At 41.3% G+C, this 24,822-nt stretch overlaps 1 protein-coding gene across 4 annotated transcripts in view; it reads left to right on the top strand.

The window, feature by feature from the left end:
- Positions 1-24,822, top strand: part of MCTP1 (multiple C2 and transmembrane domain containing 1) — a 278,549-nt gene that overhangs the window by 204,407 nt on the left and 49,320 nt on the right. For all 4 annotated transcript variants that reach the window (XM_042787788.1, XM_042787789.1, XM_032993082.2 and 1 more), the window contains one exon: positions 19,962-20,081. In XM_042787788.1, coding sequence (XP_042643722.1) covers positions 19,962-20,081 — 120 coding nt within the window. The remainder of the gene's footprint in view (positions 1-19,961; positions 20,082-24,822) is intronic.

Raw genomic sequence — 24,822 nt, forward strand, 5'->3', positions numbered from 1 at the left:
AGATTTTTTTTCACCCACCTGTATCGAGAAATCTATTAACTAAGAGCCCCTACTGTAAAATATTCAGCTATTTAAAAAAGCAACAAACAGGGTTGCTTGGAAACCTCACAGTTCTTAAAAGTTACTACACATTGATCTGTGAAAGCCCTTTCTTAGAGCATTCCTATCCAGTTTCTCCTTGATCCGTGGTGTTTGTGCGGAAGTTACCATGCGTCTTGGGGGTGCCAACATGCAATCCCACCAAAGAAATCTTAAAATTATTTTTTTAGCTGAGTGAATTCTTCATGATGGAATCAAAAAACCTTGTGTTCCTGTTTTTAAAATCTTTTGCCAGTTACTTACTGAACTTTTTACTAACCTGATGTCAGAAGAAAACCAATCAGCAGTACTACCATGTTATAAATTGTCCTGCTCACAGACCAGAGCAATCATTTTACTCTGAAATGAAATGTATTAATTTCTGCCATCAGTCAATGAGTTTGCTATCCAGCTTTTCCATTTTTACCAGTAAAACATCTCCCTGCAGGTGCAGAAATAGCCCCACCCTTTAGTTAACTTAAGGATAATCATAGTTAATGATACTGTAATTAGCAGAACAGCTTTTCCAAAATTGCTTTTTCTAGTTCTAAACCTTGGTCCTCTTTATATATATATATCTAATGTGAAACATCCTCTTTTTAATCCTCTTTTACTGGGAAGATCAAATGGGCCCTCCAGCAAAAAGTTTAGTTTACTTTTTCCTCCTACTGGGATGAAAACTAATGGTTCCCCTTCATCCTGGTTACCCGGAACAGACTCTTCTTTTCTCCCCACATTGTTAGCCTTAACTGACCAAATGGCAAAGCATCGTTCATTTTGTTGACCATATTTTTTTCCTCAGACTGTTTATGATGAAGGAACAGCTTTTCTGACAAAATAAAATGTCAGTAGTTCTTAGAAACTACATGAAGAAAGACATGAAGTGAAAGACAGCTGGTGGTGAAATGAAGTGACGGGATAGTGATGGTCCCAGATATGAGAACAGGAGATCAAAGTTTGGTTGGGCAATCAGCTCTGGCTCAAATTCTGATGGAACAAATTTGCTGGACTGAAGCGTAACGGATTGGCTTTCCCACTGGTTGCTTATAGACCTTCAGAGGTGCTTAGCAAATTTTTATTTTAACATCTCTGTTGGTGACAGGGGCAGTGGGATCGAGGCACCCTCAGCCAGTTCACCCCCAACACCGAGCTGTGTGGTGGGGGGCAGGGGTGGCATCCAGAGGGATGACATCCAGCGGCCTCCCAGGGCTTAAAGGGGGGACAGGAGAGGGGGGGAGGGACTCTGGATCGGGGTGCAAAGGGATAGGACAAGGGGTGATGGTTTTAAACTGGCAGAGGGCAGATTTAGGTGAGCTCTGAGGCAGAAATTGTTCCCTGTGCGGGGGGTGAGGCGCTGGCCCAGGGTGCCCAGAGCAGCTGTGGGTGCCCCCTCCCTGGAAGGGTTCAAGGCCAGGTTGGACGGGGCTGGGAGCCCCCTGGGCTGGGGGAAGGGGGCCCTGCCCGGGGCGGGAGGGTGGGTTAAGGTCCCTTCCAACCCAAAGCAGTCTGTGATTCTGTGAATTCCGTATGTCCAAAATGTCAAATTTCAGAGTTCAGTAAGACAAAGCATTAAAATACACAACCACAGCTCCTCTGCACAACCCATTCCAGCGCCTCACCACCTTCACAGTAAAGAATTTCTTCCTCATATCTAATGTAAATCTCCCCTCTGCCAGTTTAAAACCATTACCCCTCGTCCTATCCCCACCCCCCTGATAAAGAGTCCCTCCCCACCTTTCCTGTAGGTCCCCTTTAAGTACTGGAACGTTAATGTTCCGTTTCAGCATTGCATACATGTGTTGGAAGATACCCTCTTCGATTCAGGAGGCTTGGCAGTACTTAGACTTGCTCGGCGTTCTCGTGCAGCAGATAGTTTTATCCTTCTCTGTCTCCGCTGCAAATGCACGTGGTGCTCTCACGTTTGCTGGGGTCTCAAGCCCGAAGTCCAGCCCAAGCTCCCTGTCCGTGCTGTGGGCCGGGCGTCAGTCTGGGTGTCCTGGTCCTGAGCGCACAGTTGATGAGCCAAACGGAGGTGCCTGGGGGGGGGGACACGGACGTGGCTGTCGCTGGCTCGGACCGCAGCCCTGCCCCTGCAGCCACGCTGCAGAAGCCAACCCCAGCTGAGCACACCCCAAAAGTGCTGCAGATGCCTCCTCGGTTCTCCTTGGATACTTCTGTGACACCCCCCCGCCCCGTATTGCCCTGGTGTACATTCCTTCTTCAGACTGATCGTGGGCGGGGGAGCAATCTTCAGGGGTTTTTTTCGGTCAAAGCTATTTTATTTACTCCTCAGCAGTATCTGTGAACTGTCCATGATATAACTAGAGTTAAGTTAGCAGGCCAGTGCAGAAGTGCATGAGACCTTCGGAGTAATTTCAGTTACTATTTAAGAGTAGTAAAGACAATTAATAAGATGTATAGCTGTGAACATTTGGAAACGTGCTTTCATGTCCTACTTTTGATAGGACAAGTCATTTCCTTCTTGTACGTGTTTAAAAAGTAGAAGTTATGAAATGGCATCATGCTTTCACTCATAACAAGAAAAATTGAAAGGAAAAGTGGATTGGGTTGTGGAGAAGGAGAAGGAAAGGAAAGAGTAATACTTTGTTTTCTTATGCTAGGAGGTTTCAGGCCAAGTTGTTTTCACATATTGATGATATAATCTTTTATTAAAAAAAAAACGCATGTAGTGTAATACCTAAATGGTTTCTACCTGAATTTTAAGTTACAGTAATTTCTAGCTCAGCAGCCAGTACTGTTGTTAAAAGATACACTCCCTTAACACAGGTTTGCCTATAAAGTAAAGAATTAATATTGATTGTAACTCAGAGCAGGGGTGTTAGTACTGACTTTGTCAAAAGCAGCATTAAAATCAAGAAGGGGACTGTTCCTTGTGGATATTTATTTTAAAAGAAGTATTAACGTCTTTACGTTGTCTTGTTGCTCACTAGAAAGCTAAGCCATGAAGTGAATCTGAGGCTGTTTATTTCACAGCTACTTTAATTTTACCTTTTTTTCCCTCTCTGACTGAACATTTAAAAAGACCTTTTCTTTCCAAGTCTATTTAAGCAATGCAAGACCTAAATCAATCCTAAGTGGCAACCACTTCTCACAGTGTTGTGTGCGGCTGTGTGTTAATTAGCTGAAATAGATTATCCCCTGGTGTGTGGCACAGTGTTTGTGGTAACTTTTAGTGTGCATAGTTTGCAGTGAATTTCATGTTTATTTTCATGTAGTGAGGCAAATTCTCAGTATGTCTTCAAATTATCTCCTTGGGGGTGTTTTTTCCTGAGCTAATCCTGACAGACTCTCCCTGCCAGATATGCCCATCATCAAGAACAGGAGAACACTACACATGCAGGAACCTCTCTGCTTGGGGCTGTATGCAAATTTAATGCCCAGCTCATTTCTGTTTCTCTTACATGAATGACAGACATTTTAACAATAACTTTCACATTTCCCTATGGAAATCCCATTGTATTACTGTATGTATATGAGCGCATACATGCATTTACTTTGTGTACGTGCTTGAATATGGTATCGGGAACACCTTTACTTGTAAATATGTTTTATGCCCTTTTTGTGTATTTACATATAGATAAAATGTGTGTGAGAAAGCTTGTGTCAAGAATGCAGTCGTCAAACAGCTCTTTATCTGAGATGTAGCTAGATCCCAGGGAGACTTATCAGATACTGAAAAATAGATAGGGTGGAAAATGTGATAAACAAGAAATTGACACTGAAAATAATTCTACAGCATTTGGGGCGTTTCATGCCTTCATATGGTAGCGAGAAGCAAGAGCATAGGAGATAGGCTTTTGTTTTCTGACGTTTGAAGAGGGCACAGTCAGCGCAAGCGATATTCCAGCTACCGCAAATAGAGCTTTCTCCAGACATGTCACAATCTTCGTGGCTGAAGTGAATTCTCCCTGATGCTGGGGGTTCTGGAAGAGGCTGGGAGTCGCTGAAGAGCTACGAACTTAACTTCCTTTCTGCTTTTCAAAGGCAGTAGCCACGACGTGGGCGCTTGGACACCAGCGTTTGTGTACAGGCTCTGTAACACAGAGCGCAGCACGGCGTACCCACGGGCCCCCTCCTCCTCCTCCTCCTCCTCCTCCTCCTCCTCCTCCTCCTCCTCCTCCTCCTCCTCCTCCTCCTCTTCCTCCTCCTCTTCCTTCTCCTCCTCCTCCTCCTCCTCCTCCTCCTCGGTGCGTGCTCTCGCTGAAGGGAATTGCAAGAGGAAAGGATTACACCCTTGTCCCAGACTGGAGGTGGGACACGTTCCTCAATCTCTGCGAGACCAGCATTCCGTTACGCTGGTTTATATGTTTAAATCTAGGTAGCACAAGAGTCACCCTCCAGAAGAACTTTGAAACAGAGATTCCAGAAACACGGAGAGAGGTGTTGCAGAGATTTTAAGACAGGGAATTCATACAGCCACTAAATACTACTTTTTATGAGAATTTTATTCTCTGGAATTTCTGGTCTACCTGTATGCCAAAGTTGTGTTTCAGTAAATCTTTTCCTCTCAATTAGTTGTCATTCACATTGCATTTCGGGGCTTAAAAAGCCGTCATTATTGCCATACTATTTTTCACTTTAGTGTACCATTAGAAAATTTGTTCGGCTTTTTTTTTTTTTTTTTTTTTTTCTGCTTGAGGTGGGAATGACAATTTTGTGGTGGTGGTATGCAGAAGAAAAACAACAAAAAACACCCACCTGCTGAAGTATTCAAAGACTACCATCACAGCTCAAGAAGAAGCTCTGTAAAACTAATAGTAATGTATTCAAGTATAAAAATACACTGTAGAAGTAATTCAACCAATTGTCTTTCTTTTTATTCTTGGAAACAAAATTGTTATTCATATGGAGAGATACAACTAAACCTATGCATAGACATAGTTGCAAAATATACATACATAAAAATTTGGTTTTCTCTAGCTTCTGACACTACCTGCTCTGAAGTTGTATTAAGGAAAATTAAAGGAAGTATCTCATAATTGAGGTTCATTCAACATAAGATGTTATACCTCATCAATTTTAATGTTATTTCACAAATAATGAATACTGTGTAGTAGTACTGAATAGTATGTAATAATGTGACAGGAATGAAAGAAGTGATATAATTATCTGGTGGGGTTTTGACACTGCCTTTATTTTTGTAACTGCATGGGTTGATTAGTTTTAAAACATAAGGAGTACATACAACTTTCCAAAGCGTCTGTTGCTTCAGCATGTTTTTATACTTACTGGTGTTACTTCTCATTTTTACTTCAGCATTATGCCCTCCTTTGTTTCAGATTGTATTTCTTCTGTTGCTTTCTTTTTCTTTTGTTGTGCTGTATAACGACTTGCCACACCACTAGTTCTCAGGCTGTGATTTGTAGTCGCCTTCCATAGCAAGTGCTTCCCAGTTATAAATCCATATTAAGCAGCATGTGTTTAAAAGTTTGATGATAAGGATGTGTGGTAGTCTGGAAGAAAATGTGATAACTTAAAATGGCCTATCATTTCAAAAGCTTGAGAAGCAGTGCTCTAGGCGGTACAGACTCAGGGAGGTATAGCCATGTCTTGAATGATTTGAAGGCAAGGTGAATAACTCACGGCATGCTGTCTCATCCCTACATAGCCTGCTTCACAGTCAGAACATGCCTTTGTCCCTCCAATGCAGAAATAAAAGGGGTTATGCAGATTTCCAGGGGTGTGGGGGGAGGCCTTGGAGGAGGTGGCAGCGAGTCCCGTCGCACATCTCCGGCAGGCGCTTTCTTGCGGGTGCTGCAGGATTTTACACTCCGCTGTTACGGGCCGTAGTGGGATTGTGTCTTGGGACCTGGGCTTTTTTAATTTTTTTCCACCTGTGTAGCGGTCAGTTAGACATCATGGTGGTTTCTCTCCTCGAAGTTGTACTGTTAACACACATGGAGAAGCACTGGTGGGAAATTCAAGGTAGAAAAGCTGTATAAGCGAGCCTGGAAGGATATAATGCTTTCACAAGATCTACATTTTATTTTAAAAAAAAGGTTTTTTACCTTGTTTCTATACCTTACTGACAACTCTTTATTGTTAAACTATTCACGTTCCCTCAATATAGAAAACTTTGTTGCAGTGGGCCTCGATATAACTTATTGGTATTGATATAACTTATTGATATAACTTATAACTTACTATGATATATATAAATATTTAAAGAAGTATGTTAAAATGTTCTGGACAGTAATTAAATAGCGTTTTAAGAAACTCAAGTAGTTTATGGATGGTTTTACCTATGCACTGCAGGATGGAAGGGCATCCAGACAGATTTTCACTGAGCTTTGTTGCCTGTATCACGATAAAAACCCTGTAGTGTTCAGAGAAGATGGTAAAATACCAATTGTTTGTCATTCAATTTGTATTTTTATCAGTCTTTACCCATATCTGTTGTCTTTCCCTTGATGTTTTCATACAAGGTTCCAAAATTAACTACTGACTAGTAGATGCAGCATTGAAACAAAAACCCCATGACATTTTACTACTGCCTTACACACTCTGAATCCTGTAGGAAAAAAGGATACTCTAATAAAGAAAAAGGAATGAGACCAAAAGAAAAATTTCCAGCCCTGTCTGTAAAATTGGAGTTGTTTTATTTTTGGTAAATGTTATGTATCATTTTCACCCCAGCAGAATGAGTACAAGGTAGTAGACAGGTTTTCTACTTTGTCTCATTTCTTAACTGTGCAAAGATGTAACTGATCAGATGAGGCACAGAGCAGTGAAACCTCATCCCAACAATGATATTACTAAATGATGTATGTGACCCAAAGGACCTATGTAAAAGGTATAGAAATGGAATTAAAAAATGTGTGGAGAAAAGGTTACTGTGCTATATAAATATATAGTTGTATCTCTGTGTGCATACATATAAAATTATGTATGCACATAATGTATATTTATGTCTCTACTTGGAGCTCATTAATTTCTGTTTGTAGTTGGTATGTGTTATTTTTGGTGCCATGACAGATATCTTACAGCTATGGTGATTTCCACCTCACCAGTATTTCAAAAAAAAAGAAGAAAATGTGGAATCAGACACCAAGAACAAACTTTACTAGTTAAATTCCACTAAGGGTTTTCAAAGACCCAAGAAGAAGTTTCATGCTTTTAAGATGTGAAGAGAGACTGTGAGAAGGGACTCTTGGTAGTTTGTTCTATTTTGGACGAACAGTGCAGCTGTGAAACCCTTAATGAGGAAGACAGGTTTTGTGATTATCTCAGATCTCCACAGAGACTTTTTCCAATAACTCAGATCCTGTTCTGGTTATACACCCAAATTCCTTCTTTCTGCCTGATGCTTATTATAGGTTATTTCAGCAGTGCTGTCTGCGGTTAAGATCCGTCTGTAATCTCCTCAGTTGCCTTTGACTTTGTCAGTCTTCGAATTCTGGGGTTGATGCTTTTCATTAAGCCAACACAGTAATGTAGCTTATTTGTTTCTGATGTACAAAAATTATGCTCACCTTAACGTATCTGCAACCATTTTGAGGATGTACTCCTACATTTTTAAACTTACAAGGGCCTCCTAGGAAGGGGTCCATTTCTGACACTGGTGTTTTGCTGGTTGTTTTCTGCCCGTGCACTGACACGTTTTGGCCAGGTCTTGAAGGCTGCCCTGCCTGTGTGTGGCGAGAGACACATTAAACGTGTCCATCTGGCTACCATCCTCTTGTACACACACCTTTCTCCTCCTAGCAGGCCCATCCTCAAACACCCAAGAGCTGCTCCTCCAGAGCCAGGGTGGGGGACAGCCACATGCAGGAATTGAGAACTACAGAATCCCCTGTTTTCTTTCTCATCTCTGGGCAAGGAAAAAGAATAGGGATCCTGATTTGAAATTAGGGCTTTTTTGAGGGGGGGGGGAGGAAGGGAACAGAGAGGCGTGGCATTACAGAAGGGATGGGAAAGAGGACAAGGTAGGGTTCTGCTGAGCATCATGATAATCTGGGAAGAGAGGTGAGAACAGGAGAAAGAGAGGAGAATCCAGTTAGTGAGGAGAGACCCAGCAGCGAAGAGTGAGCCAGTTTCCTTCCCCCTTTTCCTTTACCTAACTCTCCGTCCCAGGAGTTAGGTAAAGACAGAATGGGTAGAAAAAAGGCGTCAATCAGAGCTGGTGAGAGGTCTGGTGAGAATGAGCAGTAGAAGGGTAGAGGGGTCCATACCTGCTTGATTACACTTCCCTAGAGAACAGGTACTTGAATTCTCAGGTCTTGGGAATACCTTTGGTGAGCATCAGCAAAAGATCTAGCCCACCTTCGCGTGCTGCTGTGAAGACAGCGGCCAAGCGCTGCCGTTACGCAGAGCGTTGCCGCGGGTGGGTGAACACTGAGCGGCAGCTCTGGAGAGCCCAGGGCTGCTCACACAAGCAGCCCCCCTGCTTCGGGGTCTGTTCAACGGTACCTTGCAGGGCTTCTAAAATCCCAGCTGAAAACACCCCTGCCTTCCTCTCCCTGACGCCAGCAAAAGCTTAGGTGGGAGTCAGGCACTGGGGAGTTAGGAAAGGAAGGAAGGTCTGCTCGAACCTCAAGTCTGGTCTGCTGTATATTAATAAAAATACAAGGTCTGTAATTATACCACACATACTTCAGCTGCTTCAGCTATGAGAATCACAGGGTCAGGTCTCCATCTTGGGTTCTCAAGGTCATTGTTTTGGCTCACTAGCAAAGCAAAAGGGTGTAGGGAAGTGAGGTTTTTCACAAGGGTGTAAATCAACTAAGCGTTGGTGATTTTGTGTTAGGGAAAGAAAATGTACTCCTTTTGCCCCAAGGACAACTTCTTGTGTTTCAAAGACACTTTATTATTAATAACTGCATTAGAACTTGTATAGAATTGCAAAAAATCCTTTAGAAAGGGAGGTTGTAGGCAACTTAATGAGGGCTTCTGTAACACCATATTCAGCTGTTTTGGTTTGACTGAAAGATTCTGAGGCTTGGATAGGCTCTTAAGGTGTAGAAACCATGTGTTTGTAATTCCAAGTCTTGAGTTCTGCTCACTTGAATTTATGAAATGTCTAGTTCCAGAGTCTGGTCCTTTCAAGGAGAATACTTCTCTCCCTGGTAGGTGTAGCACTTTTAAAAACACACACCAAAAAATTCTGTCCTTGTTTTGACACCAGTGCTCTCATTGCTACGTTATTTTGTAAAAAAAAAAAAAAAAAGTTGAGAATGTAGCAATGGCTATTAAGAATGATGATACACTGTTCTGTAGAAAGCAATAAAATACTCTGTATTCCCCTATTCACCTTTTAAGGATGTGCTTTGAAATGAGCATCTATAAAATGTACTGTTCTTCGCTGGTTAGTAAAGGTTATTGATGATGCCTCTGGCTCAATAAATGGTTTTTTAGAGCTGTGGAACATTTCTATGTTAAAGTGCAGCTAAACATGTTGGAGTGGCAGACGTCTAAATAAATGAAGTGTAATGTTGCTGAAACAGTGAACTACCGAAAGGTGAGGCAGATTCTGTGAAACATCATATATTCAGAGTGCACAGCTGCACTTCCTGCGAGCTAATACAGCAAGGAGAAAGATGACTGTAAAAAGGGAGACAGCTTGGGTTGCAGCATTTACTGGCTGGACAAAGTACCTGTAAAAACAATAGGAGAGTTGCCAGGACACACCTCTCTGTGCTAAATACGATTTAATGTAGTTTGTGGAAATAGAAATATAATTAAATTTATTACAGAGAAACAATTGGAAGGGCATGTTTGTTTTTTAATAGCATGAAAATATACTTTTCCCCGCAGAAGCATTACCTCAACAAAAGCAGCAGGAAGCAGTTTTCCACTTAGGATCATAAGAAAGAAAATCTTGTTTTGTTGAATTTGTTTGTTTTGACAAATTAGATTACAGATTATAGATTAACAAAATGTATTTCCCAATATATCTGTCAACAGTGAACCTTAAAAATCAGATTCAAAATCACAAAAATGTTGTAGGCTGTTTAATTACGTGGTATGCTTTTTCTTTGTTTTGGGTGGGTTGTTCCCTACCTGGCTCCCCGGTACCCACAGAGCTCGCTGTTACTGCTGTGAACTTCTCATTGCTGTCCACCTTTACTTTTCTTTCAGCCTTCACCTCACTTGTGTTTTCCCAGCGCCTTATTTGAACAGTTACTTAACTCTAGCCAGAACATAAGGGTTTTTTTTCCTGTAGTTTCTTAACAAAAAGAATTCAGTTTTGTTTTGCAAGCCTACCCCTGACGTTTTTTTTCTTCATGCAGCACCTTTGGTGTCTCTGAGATGTCAGTTCTGCGCTTGCCCTCGCTAAGCGGGGCAGTTGTGTGGGCACTGATAGAAACTCTTGACGAGACTGGAATTGCATCAGCTGTCATTAGGTGTGACCAGAGTAGTGCTTAACCAGGTGTCTGATGCCATTTCTTGTACAACTCTCAGCAGTTCAGGGTGATGCTCTTGCAGGAATTCCTGTATGAATCTCGTGCCACTTCTTAAATGCGCCTGGAAGGAGCTTCTCAAACCAGAGAGCTTTAGCAAAGGCATCAAGAAGTAAACTCAGCCCAAGACTGAGAGGTTGATACGGTGGTAACTATCTTAGTTTTGGTTGAAATTAATTTTATTTATTCATTCATGACTGATTCTACCAGACTGTAAAGGGATTGCTGATAGCCACCTTTCCACTCCTTTGTGCTGCATTTCACAATTAAGAGAGTCAAACTGAAAATGTGTGGGGTGCCTTACATTTGATGGACTGTATTCTAACTACTGTCATATTTATCTCATTGAAATGTTTTGAGTTCATACTGTTTATGCTAGTAGCAGAAGTCATTGTTTTATTTATAGTGCAATTTTTTAACTTCTACCTGGAAGGATGTGAACATACTTTAGCTTTCTTGGGATCTACCGTAGCTTACTAGAGGAAACTGCCAGCTAAAAATGAACTTGGCGAGTTGTATTTTTCATTTCGTTTAAAGAAAGCATTGCAGAATATAATTATAGCTATCTTACCAGCAAAGTAAAAATACGCAGTTGTCTCAGTGGCCTCAGCCCAGGGACAGTCTATAACTACAGAATTCAGGTTGTTCAAACACCTGGAGCTGCCTTGCTCTGCTGTCTAAACCAGTATTCTCTGCTGACTTCTCATTTCTACAACCTACAGTCTTACTCTGCACAAGGAAATTTAGAGACTTGGTAAATACTGAAGGAAAACACGTACCTGGCATGCTAACGTGTAGCTATCTCTGGCATCTAAATAACTTTAAACAAATCATTTGGGGCAGAAGAGGGAGAATACTACATGATGCCCATAGGGAAATAGTAGAACACTGTAAAGAAACAAGAAGTAGGTAATATCAGTCCTGGATTAATACTAGACTTGCAAACAGAAACAGGCTCGCATTGCTAAAGATGCTACATGTAACTGCCAGTTTTCGGAACTGAAGCTTAGAGGGGGGAAGTCTTGAGATCAGTGAAGGAGAAAATTAGAAAATTACAAGACAGACTGGAAGATGAAGTTACAAAGAGTGGTAAGGTAGCTGAAATGTATTATTATTCGGTAAAATTTATTTACAAGGAAGTACATTAAAAACTAGAAAGACATTTTCATACGTTGTGTGAACAGCTTGCGGGTTAGGCCATATGTACTTAAGAAAAGCTGATCAGTGAAAGACAAACAAATCCTAGGCTTCTATTTATTTATTGTTTTACAGTTATATCCAACTAATACTTCAGACATCAAAGAACCACAAAATTAAGCAGGTGATCAGTCACAAGTACAAAAATCAGCTTGGAGAGCTCACTAATGGTCTTGAAAAGTTAAGTAAGCCAACATTAGACCAAGTTAGTTGATACTGAGTGATAGCTGATGGCAAGTGGCACCTTCTAAAATCACTCCTAATATGTAAAAAATATTTTAAAGAAAACGCTGGGGAAATCTGAATCCCTACATGTGTTAGTGCTCTAATGAATTCAAGTTCTTATCATTTTGAAAAGCAATGACCCTGTCTTTTGTTGATTCTTCTGTCATCCTATTCCTTTGTGCCTCTATGTCTTCTTCCAAAAAAAAAAAAAAAAACAAACAACCAAAGCAAAAACCAACCCAAACCGTATCAGACTGTTTTTAAGAACAGAGAAAAAAAATAAGCAGCAGAAAGATTGCTTGATTCTACCTTAACTTCAGCTCTGAGTGAGGGGACAGACTCATCAAGGGATTTCTGGGTGTGAACAGTGGACATCTCCTGGACAGAGAAACCAGTCTGTTGATGCAACTATCTCCAAATAGTTGTGAAAACAAAATTATGGGATTTAGCCCTAACTAAAAGTTTCAGCCAGTGTACCGTTAATATAATAAGGGCCGTACAGTTCGAGTCTGTGAAAGGAATGAGCCCTCAGAACAGCTTGTGGAAGTGTCTCTGCTCCTCTGTGGAAGCCAGTATTTCTGTTTGTTCCAGACTTGTGGGTGGTTATCAAACCAAAAGTCAGTATTTTTTTACATTTTATCACTGGAAATCACAGACTGCCCGTATACCTTTAACCGCATGATTTTAGTCTTCATTCATACGATTTAAGTTTTATTGCTGTCCCTTTGACTTCTGACAGACAGTTGGCAAAGTGTAGGTTTCCCTACAACCAAAGGACTCACTTTTTCAATGGCTAGTTTTCCTAATATCCTAATGGTCCATTTATTTTGATGGTGGTTATTTGTGAACTAATAGTGAGGAGGGGTTGTTCAGTTTTTCTGTAATACCAATAAAGATGAGCACAGTTTAGAGACTTGTGAGGTTTATGTAGTTCACATTCAGCTTTCTAAAGTAAGTGACCTATTTTTTTTTTTTTTTTTAAGTAAGTCTGCAAGCCTTTTATTTTCCAGTATTTGGGTAATGGTGATTATTTCTACCCTGTTAAACTTTTTATAGTGTTTTCTTAAAATGCTGGATGATTTTCCTTCATCTGCAGAAATGGACATAAGGGAGCAAGTCAAGAAAAAGTTAATCTGATGCAGTATGGGATGTAGATGAGAACACAACGTTTGGAAGAACTTCCATACAGATGTCTGGGGCATATATCTGTTGATTGGTCTACAGTGGACATACAATGAAGCTATTCTCAGTAAGCTAAAGAAGATACCCAATTTTTTTTCACTACACCCAGCTTAATAACTTTTGACAGACAATGTAATTTTACAGTCTTCAGGAATTTGGGAGGAACAGGAGGCAGGTTCAAAGCCCATCAGTTCCTGCTCAGTATCTCAAGCTGTAAGAAGGGAAGGGGGCAATCCATTACACATAAATAGCTGTAGTTATCTAGCCTGATCCATGTTGTGATTTTACGCTTCTCACAAAGTCAACACTTTAGATTTTTCTTCTAAAGTGACACGTACATTTACACTTTCAACATAGCAGTGCAATTGTAACAGAGGAGAAATCTGCCAGATTCCAAATTTTTGTATAAAAGGAACATAGACATAGATTTGTGACAAAAATCTGTGTGTGCAAAAAAAAAAAAAAAAAAAAAAAAAAAAAAGAATTACGTGAACTATATTTTTTAGAAATACATTTCATAGTATGACACTTCCAACAGAAATGGCAAGTACGGTTCTGTAACAGTTAGCCACTTTTTAAGGAATTTTAAAATTGGGAAGGATGGGATTGATTTCCAGGACAGGGAGAGGTATGTGCCATGAGGAGAGGCCCAAAGTACATCTTTTTAAAAAACCCAGAGTAAAATTGGACACTTGGAGTTACAAAATGGATTGAATCTTATAGCTGGTGACTATCCCTCTCAGCAGAACTCTGCTAAAAAGAATAGGTCAACCTAAGAGTTATATATTAAATCAGAGCAAAATCAGTCTGGGCACAGGCTTTAAAAGCACTTCTTTACTTGGAAAATAATTAATGTGTAGAACGGTCTTGCAGGTAATGTCGCTGAAACAGAGACATGGGTCATTCAGTGAACAGTTGGGTATTGTTCAGAAAATGCAGTATTAAAATGGGACGGAGGTTCAATGAACCTAATAGCCCCGTTCTCAGACATGCCTTTGATCTAAAGTATCCTAGTTGGGCATTTGTTACTTGATGCCAGGAGTTACTGCTCATAGGGAAAATACTATCAGTTTCTCTTAGTTTGTCTGCATTCTCGCAGTCTGAGAGAACAAATCTGTGTTGAAGTGCCCTGAGAATGGCAAGAGGCTGTGTTACGGGAATGGCCTCAATGAACCATATTTTGCCCTTCTAATTTTAACCTGGATAATGACTACACAGCTGTAATAACGCAGCTCAGAAAATCTTAAGGGAAAAAAATGTACCCAAGAGATTCTACATTTTGTAAATATTTACAGGGGAGGGGGCGAATGTGTGTGTGTGTGATTTTTCTTTCCACCTAACTTTTGCTATGTGAAACTGGTTAGTGATACAAATTTTATATCCGTAATTCATGTGCTGCTTAAAATGGCGCTGCATTCCTGCTTTGAGCTTCGCGTTCTTGGAATTGTTGGCATTCTGAAAGCAAAGTCATAGCACTTGCGGAAAATGATGCGAAACGTCACTTAACACTTGCAAGGAGAAAAGTAAACAAAAACTAAATTAAAATTTTCCAGCTTTTAACTAGAACGTTTTATTGGTGGTGACAATCTTGTACGGAATCAGGTAGCTTACATTATGATGTGACTGGACAGTAGTATCATTGTGAAGTTTGTTCAGATGAAATAACTAGCTGTAGGTGTGTTTCAGAAACAAGCTGGGTGGGTTGAAACACATCGAGTGAGTCATATCCAATTGTCTGACTAGTTTCTTTAATAACTAGTGGTACACCATGCTTAGATGAAAGAAGACAGAAGAAATAGAACCGTGGGTTTGTTGTACAGGCTATCAGCATGGGAAAACCATGACCAGAAATGTCCTACCTAGTAAGAAATAGATTTTTTTTTTTTTTTGGCTGAGTGTTCCTCTAGGTATGGGACCCATATGCTGTAATGAGAACTACCATAGGTCTTTCAATACACCAAAAAATAGTGCATCGAGACTGTGTTTAAAATAATACTTCATCCAGTCTGTTAAGACCCTATTATTATTCATCATGGAAATATCTCAATTTTCTTTTTCTACATGAAATAAACAGAAAGAGTGAGAGTTAAAATCTAAATTTCAGTAAACTGGATTGTTCTGATTCCAGCAAAGAGAGAAAAGATGCAGGAAATCCTGTCAGTTTGTTTCTGAGTTAAAGAAAAAGTTCTTAGAGGATCAAAAATACTAATCATTCAGTATTTCTCAGATTACCAAGACCTCAGTCATTTAAAAAAGAGAACCAACCCTAACCCAAGGTTGCACTGGTAATCTGTCAAAATAATGCAGGCAGGAATGACGTGATTTTTTTTCTGCGTTTTTTTTTATACATTCAATGCTTTTGCTATTTTCAAGTTGACTTTTGACTATTTAAAGAAACGGAGTAACAGATAATGTGTTTCAGATTCAGATCTTTCAGATTGCACCTTCTCCTGGCACTCATGTAATTGGAACTGAAATTGCAAGACTGCTGAAAAAAAACTGTTGGAGGATGCTTTAGAATATGTTCAAAAGGCACATTTCTTCCCGACTTACCTGAACGAGGGCAACGCATTTGAAATGGATTCCCATAAGTGTTTACGTTAATACTAGCGTGTTGCAGATCTGATACAGCTAAAAGAAATAATTCCTTTTTTAATTTTTTTAATGGAAGTGTCATAGAAGACGAGAGGAGCCGTGATCACCAGGGGGTAACTGACTAATTTGGTAATGGAAGGAGCTACTGGCTGGTCAAGGTACAGCGAAAAGTATTTTCAAGTGTTTTGTAGTATAAACACCATGCAGGATTTTACGGGGGCCTTGAAACCCGCCGTACTTAGTAGACAGCCCGTACCGTGCAGATGCGTGGGGTCTCCTTCATTCTTTGTAGCCTTCTGAGAGTACACCCGAGGGACAAAGCCTCGGGAAATGCAGTTGTCCGTTCAAGCTTAAAGGGTAAAGGGATGTTCCTGTGCGTCGGGCGCGGTGGCTGGGGCTGCAGGACGTCGGCTCCGTGGCTGTGCCAGCGCGCGGGGCGGGCAGCCTTCGCCGTTGCAGGGCAGCCAGGGCTCGGCTGAGCTGCGATGCGCGAGGGGCTCTGCCCTGAAGACGGTGGGAGCGGGGCGCAGCCCGGAGGGGAGGCTGCGGAACGGCCGCCGATTCGCGGGCCGGGGGCTGCACCCCGCTCCAGAGGACGTGGGTCGAGCGGCTCCTGCGTGGGGTGCTCCTCCTTCCACAGCGCTCGCCGCGGCTGGCAGTCAGAGCGGGGGCGAAAGGGGAAATAAAGAGAGCTGGGGAACGCGGGGGTTAATGGCGCGAAGCCCGTAGGGGCAAACAGGGTTCTGTTAAAAATTAGATGGAATTGGGTGGAGGTAGATAAAAGGAAATCTGAAATAATTGTTCTGTAGAATATGGCCTTTCCACACAGGCAGAAATCTTTCTCTTCACTCCTGTCTGAAGAGAGCGTCAAATAGAGAATCTCATCTCTTAATTAGAAAGAAAAATACTCATCAAACACATCTCATCACTGGAAAGCTAATGATCCACAGCTGCTAGTCTGAAAGGGCAGGCTTTTTTTCTGAACAGTAGGAAGTGTTAATCATTTTGGATGAGATTTCTTTTTAAAATATACTGTAGTTTGCAAAAGAATAGGATATTCAATATTCTAACTTAAATTATTTTTTGAAGTGTTGTACACCAGGGATAGTGCCGTGTGTCTCCCTGAATGATCATTTAATGCATGTGTCTCTGACTAAGAGTATCAACTGATGTGATGTTGTAAATGGCCAGTTCATGCCTGTGACTCTGAAAATCTTGATCTCATGGGGGAGAAGAAGAAAAGTCCTCCCTTATATTCTTCTGTGTAGGAAATGGCAGCTATATTAAACTGTAACCTTTGAGACTCCCACTCCTCCCTTAAAATAGTTGGCTTGTTTCAGTAGTGATGAGGATCCTTTTTTTAGACAGAGTTAGAGCCATTATTTCCTTGGAAGAGATCGTACCAGATACAGTCCGTGTTCCACTGGATGCTTTATAGGCATGGGCAAGTCCCAGAACTGCCCTTTCATACTTGTTCCTTAGCTTTTCTGGATTTTTTTTTTTTTCCCCCGTACTTGTTTAATGGGTGGATATGTAGGTTTTCCTTCCCTTCATGCATGAAGTGAACTAAAGGTTTCTACATACCACGTCCCTTCTTCCCTCTCCCCCAGCTATGAGGCCCTTTATGCCTAAGGACTGAGTCCCTGGATTTTCTCGCTGTTCTGCACCCGAATTTGGGTTTGCTCATGTTTACTTAAAAGTTTTGTCTAATGCTGGGGACCTGCTTGTTTTCTCCCACGCGCGTTTCATGGCTGCATTTCTCTTCTGGGGGAGATAGTGAGGCCGTTTCACTTGCAGTGCCATCGCTGTGCTGGTCTCGCTCAGCACACATCTCATTTGTGTTGCAAATACAGGGTCCCCGTTTTCCTACTGCCTGGCTGAGACAGGTGCCTGAAAGGAGGAGCTGGTTAAAATTCAACCAGACTAGGTGGAATTTAAGGTGGCAGGTCAGTGAAGTCACCTACAGGAGATGGTGGGTGTAATATCCACATTTTTGAAAGGTATCTCCATACAAGTCATAAAGAGCTAATGTCTTAATATGATATTTTACTGGCCTACGGAGTACAGTACTGTAAGTAAGTAATACTCCTAAAGATCATTTGGCACTTAAAAACTTAAAGTAAGGAGTGTTTGGACAAGAATTTGTTGATGTCCTGGGGTACAGGGTACCTGATGACTGTGTTCCTCAGTCCCCGGCCAGGTCTGTATCGCCTGAGACTGTCTAGGTTGCTGGCTTCTTTTCTCTGGAGCCAGGGGTCGTTTGGGTATTACTTGATTTTCTTTCTGTCTTTCTGACCAAAGTTCAGATGGGACCATAAGAAAGACTGTTGGCATTGCCATTTCTCAACAGGTAATCTCTAGTATTTGCTTTTCTGACACTTGGGTGCTGTTTGCCGACTTCCAGAGCTCCCTTCAGCATGTATCCTTTGACTCAGGGCATTTCTAGGGTTAAAGGGTACAAGGATTATTTGCTTTCCTTTAGAGATGCGAATTCTGTTGTAAGTTGGCTGTATCAAGTTTACCACATCAAATCCCCACAGATCTTGCTCTCAGAAGGGTAGTTAGCAAGCTCATAGAAGAACTCTCAAATTCCGTGAGCTGTTGTTTGCTTCTTACTCATTACCATTTCTAGCAGATTTCCTTTTAAACTAAACAACCTAAAAAAGGCAGTTTTCTTTCAAATGAAATATTAACTGTTAGAAGTGCCAATATCCTCTTATGTAAGTCACACACTGCTTTTTCAGTTCTTTCAGTATTTATCATGTTTGTCTTGCAGTCTCACAGGACTTCCATATACGTCGCATTCAGTGGTAGAAAGCAGGGGGGCGAGATAAGTTAGCTGATCTTGAGAGAGAAGATTACTTAAAATCCAGATTTTTTTTTCTTTTATGTGGGAGCTTGCATTTGATAAGAGATTTTTGTTTTAACTCCAAACAAAAATCCAGCAGAAGGCTATTAAAATCCCCATTTTATTCTTAGTCGGCTTTATATGTATGTATAAGTGACTGATTTGGGAAAATGATCCGCGTTTTAGTTTACCCACGTATTGGTGTTGCTTTAGGTTTGCTAGTTCTGTGGCACCACACCTTCATTCAATTTAGTAGTTATTAAAAAGACAGGCATTCAAAAGCCTAACTATTTGGGTGAAAAAGGCTTAGCAAGGTTTCTGGGTGTATATCCAGCTGTGGCACGTAGTGTGATTTGCTGTAATACGTTCACTTTTGGGAAGAACGTGTAGAAGAAAACAAACCCAAGTTACAGCTAGAGCTGGCTGAAATAAAGGGTGTTTTGTTCATAGGGAAAACTGGATGTAAAAACAGTTTTAGTTTGAGCCCATCTAAGTCCCAATATTTTTAGTTCTTTCCTGCAAGCCAATAATTTCGGTGTACCAGCACCGGTGTCGAGCTGGACACATCTCCGCCAGGCAGCCGCGGGCTCTGACAAACACTTGGAACTTCCAGGCTTCAGAAAAATCCCTCTCTGCCCAGCTTGGTGGGTCTGAGCAAGCCGAGGCCTCGTCCCAGCACACGCAGCCCACCCCGGGCTGGGGGGCAGCACCAGTTTCTGGGGCGCACACCGCTGGGAGAGGGACCCGGCTGTGCCGGGCGCTCGAGGTGTTCCGAGGAGACGCTCCAGCAAATCGCAGTTCCCAGAGGGGTGGACTTCGGTGGCCTCTCAGCATTGCTATTAATCCCGTTTCCCACGATTCCGTGGTCAGGGCAGTTTTGCTCTGCTTGCACTAAAACAGTTGTACGTTTTCACCTTTTTAGCGTGGTTTTTTTTTTTTTTTTTTTTGCTAGTTCTCTATGCAAAAGATTTTTTTCAGATTTAGTTGTGGTCTTTATGGCTTCTGCTCGTTTGTGTGACATTACTGACCAAATTCTTTCTCCTGAACAGCAAATTAATTTCTATCCATGGAAATAACTAAGCTTTTCTTTCTTACATTGTGGCATTATTTTTATGCCGTTTCACACTATTTTGTTGACATAAGCATTATTTTATGAGAGAACAATTAATATTCCTCTTAGACTACATTCCATCAATTTTCCTTTTGCAAGAACTAAGGTACAAAGCAATGGGAAGTGTAGCAGTTGTTTTATCCAGGTAGGTGGCTAGTCTGCAAAGTGGCTTAACAACTTTCCTGACTAAGGAGAGGTGGGTTTCTTTAGAATTGTTTTAATTTATTGGTCTTAGCTGTGCACAAGAGTTTAATGTAATGCTGATTGGATTCACTTTTTTTTTTTTTCCTGCTCTGTCTTCTAGCTTTTTCTTTTTGTGGTCTGGAACTTTGAGCTCTACATGATACCACTGGCTTTGTTGTTGCTGCTGGCATGGAACTACTTCTTGATCGTATCAGGGAAAGATAACAGGCAACATGATACAGTAAGTCTTCTTTACTTCAAGCGCATATGTGTCCTTTTCTTTTTTTAACTAGATAAAATTTTGTAACTGAGTTTAAATATGACATCTTTTTGAAAATGTCTCAGTTCACAATGCTCGATGGACAGTTTTCTCACCTGCAATTTAATTTTTCTCCAGCTGTCCAATAAATGTGTCTGGTTTTGGTGAAAATGTCATGTAAAAATACAGTAGAACATGTACTATCCTCAGAATCTGGTTTGTGTGGGAGCAGAGATGAGAGGCTTATTGGTCAGGAGAAAGCAAATTCTTTGAAAATGGTTTTGTGTGGTTACGTCCTTATGTTGCATTTTTAATTTCACACATTGAAGTTAAAGGTTGAAATTATTGCAATTTGTTAACAGTTTCAGAATGTATCACATTTTATTGGATTTCACAGTTTATCATTAATATGTTACCATTCATTGAGCTTAATATAAGCCTTTTTCTTATTTTCTTCTCATCTAATGCCATCATTTAATTAAATGCATGTAGTTGGGATATAAAGTAGGAAACATTTGCTAATAACTGACATTTATTAATAATAAAAGCATGGCTCAGATTTTCATAAGCACATTTCAAAAGTTGAAGTTGTATTCTATGCTGTGCAAATTTGCTAGTATCCAGGCAGCTTAAAGATTTTGCATGTGTTTTATTGCTGAGCCTGATGAATTTTATAGTTGTATCGGTGTTGGTATTCCAAAAGCAGTGTGGTGTCTAGGACATTATGATCTGGATGGGTGGAAAAAAAAAATAGAATGGGTTAGATAATTGGTCTCAGAGGATCATGATTACTGGGGTTTGTGAAGAAGTGGAGTACCACCGTGCACGAGGAGCTGTCTGGATTCACATCTCTGTCAGTGACCTGTAGGAGGTGACGGAGTGCACTCCCATCACGTTTTCGGGTGACACCAGGTGTGTGATACCCTGGTTGATACCCTGGGTCTACCACCCACAGAGACCAGGGCTGGCTGGAGAAACGAGCCAAGAGGAACCTCATGAAATTCAAGAATGAAAAACCTGAAGTCTCGCTCTTGGGGAGGAGTAACCCCTTGCAATGGCACAGGCTGGGGGTTGACCGTCTGGGAAGCATCAGCCTAAATTGGGCCTGGGCATCGTGGAGAACATGAGCCAGGAGTGTGCCCCAGCAGGAAAGGGGTCCTCCAGCACCCTGGGCTGCACTGACAGGAGCACAGCCAGGGGACTGAGAGAGGTGATCGTCCTCTCTGCCCAGCACTTGTTAGGCTACGTCTAGAACAGTGTCCAGTTTGGGGCACCGCAGTTCAAGATAGACATTCATTAACTGGCGCGAGTTCAGTGGAGAGCTACCAAGATGGTAACGGGGCTTGAGCACTTGCCCTGTAAGGAGAAGCTGAGGGAAATGGGCTCAAAGGAGCTTGGAGAGGAGAAGGCTTCAGGTGACCCGGACATCAGCCCTCCTCTACCTAGAAGGAGGTCAGCAAGAAGGTGGAGCTAGACTCTTCAGAGTGATGCATGGTGGAAGAGACAACAGGCACAACTGGAGGCAAAAGAGTCTGAGACTGGAGGAACACTTCTTGCTGTGAGGATTGTTAAGCAGCAGAGGGTGTTGCCCAGGGAGGTCGTGCGGTTGCTCATGGAAGGTTTCAGGACCCAACTGGATGAAGCCCTGAGCAACCTGATCTGACCTCACGGCTGACCCTGCTTTGGGCAGGAGGCTGGGGGTCCCTTCCACCGGCATGATGCCGTGTCACTAACGTCCAGCAACTGCCATTGTTAGTCGCCAGAGGAACTGATCCTGGCACTGGTATTACCTGTCTGCATCACTAAGGCTGTTACAGTTCCAAGGGTCATCTGAAATTAAGGGTGGGGGTGATAGAGGTATTCTCTAATCCCAAAGGTTGTTACACTTATGGAAAAAGCCTAAGATCAAGATTTAAAAGGGGCATTACTTACATCGCAGCCCTTAGTCTCCTGCTGCCTGAAACGCTTAAAGCTTCTCAACCTGAAGATTTTATGAGTAACTGAAATCCCTTGTGAAAGGAAAGATTGCACTTGTGAGCTGCAGTGCACTTCTTTTCTCTCTCTGAAATACAACCTGCCTGTGGAGATTAATTGGGTCATGTAACTTTTCTAACAAAATAATGAAGCTATTGATGGGCTCTCTGTTGAGGACACCAAATTCTGCTCTAAAAATGTTCTTCTTGCTGAGACTGCTTCAGACCAGGCTATACAGCTTAAATCAGCCAGTCCTGTTCTTCCCAAATAGTTTACATCTGTGCCATTAATTAATATTTTTTGTTTAGGTTTACCACAAGTAAGTTGGGCCTCCTCATTTTTAATGAATTGAGCTTGGTTATCATCATTATGAGCATCTGTCTTCTATGAAGTGATCTGCAGACTTATCGGATGCCTTTCTAATTAACTCACAAATCTTCAGTAATATCACAAGTCCTTAGCTCAGGTCATTAGCACAGTATCATTAGATTAGGAGTCATTTAAATATTTCTGTTTTCCTATGCAGCATGTAAATATTAACTAAATTAATTAAGGAGTGTTTCCTAGTGGCTAGAGAATGCTTCAAGATCCACATGATCTGGCTTCTGTTCCCAGGTCTCCAGAGATTGCTTGTGTGCCTCAGTGACATCACTGACTACTTACCTTAGGAATATCATCTGTCTTTTGATGTTACTTTGAAATCCTCAAGCTAATGACAAGATAAAAATTTAAATATATTTATTAACTTTTCTTACTCAGTTAGCACTAGACAAGTATACTTAAAATTCGTATGCAGTTTATACTTGTTTAATGTCTATGGAAAATACTTAAGTTTGGGACCTTCAAAAGTATCTCAGAACAGTTAGCTTCCATTGTAATGCCCCTACAAGAAAACAATTATCAATTGTCTCATCAATTCAGGCACTCTTCTGTAGGTCAATGAAATAGTGATCACTGAGTTTCTGTTCAGATAGAGCAGACGGGCCAGCCTTACCTCATCCTGGTTTGATGGTCTCTGCGGACAAGGTATCATTTGCTGTGTTCTCTTGGGCATCTGTTTCTTCAGAGTAGTTTGGAACTTATTTTCTTGTGGAATAATTCACCTGCCAAACAGTCTGGGTTACTTTCTCATAACGTGGGCCCGTGCTGCTTGTTTGAGTGCAAGTGTGATTATTTTGCCATTTATTCTGACTCCTAATAACTTGTACGCGTGAGTCCTTTCTTGAATTAAAAGTGCAATGAAGATGAGGTAAAGGGGAGCCCCAAGTGTATTTACTGATAGCAGATAAGTCTATTGGAAAGTCCAAGAGAGAGGTGAAGCAGCATGTTAGGCATTATTGCTTTCATGGATTCAGCTGGACTCTTTGTGGGATTGATCATCGTTGTGGTTTTAGGCGAACACTGGCACAAACTTCAAAGAGAAGCATTGGATTCCCTGTCTTTTATGCATTTAGATCAAGATTAGTTGTGTTTCTGAAAGATACGCTTTCATGAAAAACGAATTCTTGCATTAAATGTTTGTGTGGGTAGATGCAGATAGATGTAGAATTAGTGGACAGTTCTCTAAATGAATCTGTGAGAATTCAGAACTGATCTAAAATGAATTAACTTATGGCATTGAGTCATGTGGCAGGTATAAAAAATCACAGAATAAATATTTCCTTCCAGTGTTAAGCAAGGAAAAAAAAAAAAAAAATTACTAAAACGGCATTCTTAATGCCTGCCTCTGAGTTTTGCAGTAGCATTTCAGCCTGAGGCTTACCTAGCTGCTCTATTGGAGGATCCTTGCACTTCCTCATAGCCGCACCCCTAAATATCTGACCTTGTGAAATAATGTATTTTTAGCACAACTCCCGTTCTCGTCTTTAACCATCACCACCTAAACACACAAGACTAGAACTGAGAGGATCTTACTCCTTTTATTTCCCCCCCACCCCCGGCCCTGACTATTTTTCCAGCATTTTTTCACATCCTCTAAGGGAGAGGAGCGATATCAACCTATTTCATAGCAGCCTGGACTCTCTGGGAACCCCAAATCACATCTTACAATAGATGGATGAACAGAAAAGATCATCCCACACAGCTGTAATTGAAAGACTTCCAGATATATCCAAACTAACAGAAAGTATGCCGGGGTTTAAAGCTTCTTTTCAGTCTTTTTAAGAAACTACTTAATATTTTGATGTTTTCAAATGTGTTGTACAAAAAACCCTCACTTCTATAGCTTGGAGAAAACAGCAGCACTGCTGTCTGAGGTCTTTTTTTCACTTCTATTTCTAAGCAAAAGTCACAGTTATTAGAACTGCAGGAAGTTAGTGGAAAAAAATGTCTTTTTTTTTTCCCCTCTGCTTTTCTACTTCAGGCTGTGTTCTGACTGCCTGCTGGAGCTGCCTAACTTAAGGAATGGTCAGATAATCCCTCAAAGTGATTAAAAATGTTCCCACTCTCCAGCTGCTCTTGTCCCCTTCCCTGAGATGAAACAGTTGATTGTGTGGTTGGAGTGCGTCATATGGTGAATGAAACCTGGTTTGCATAGTTATAATTCTTTTTTTTTTTTTTTTTTTTCCCCGTGTATGTAAGCCTGACTGCCACAATTAGGACAAACTGTGACAGTCTCTCAGCTGTTGGGCCGTAACACTTAACTGCTGTAGCAGGAGCGTTGGATCTCCTCTGGTGACACTGCAAGTTCTTGTTCTTCCTTGACTGCATAGGTAGCAGACAGGTAGCCTGGCCCATCTTCTCCTCAACC

Source organism: Tyto alba, unplaced genomic scaffold (genome assembly GCF_018691265.1).
Source record: "Tyto alba isolate M040663 unplaced genomic scaffold, T.alba_DEE_v4.0 Super-Scaffold_13, whole genome shotgun sequence".
NCBI lineage: Eukaryota > Metazoa > Chordata > Aves > Strigiformes > Tytonidae > Tyto > Tyto alba.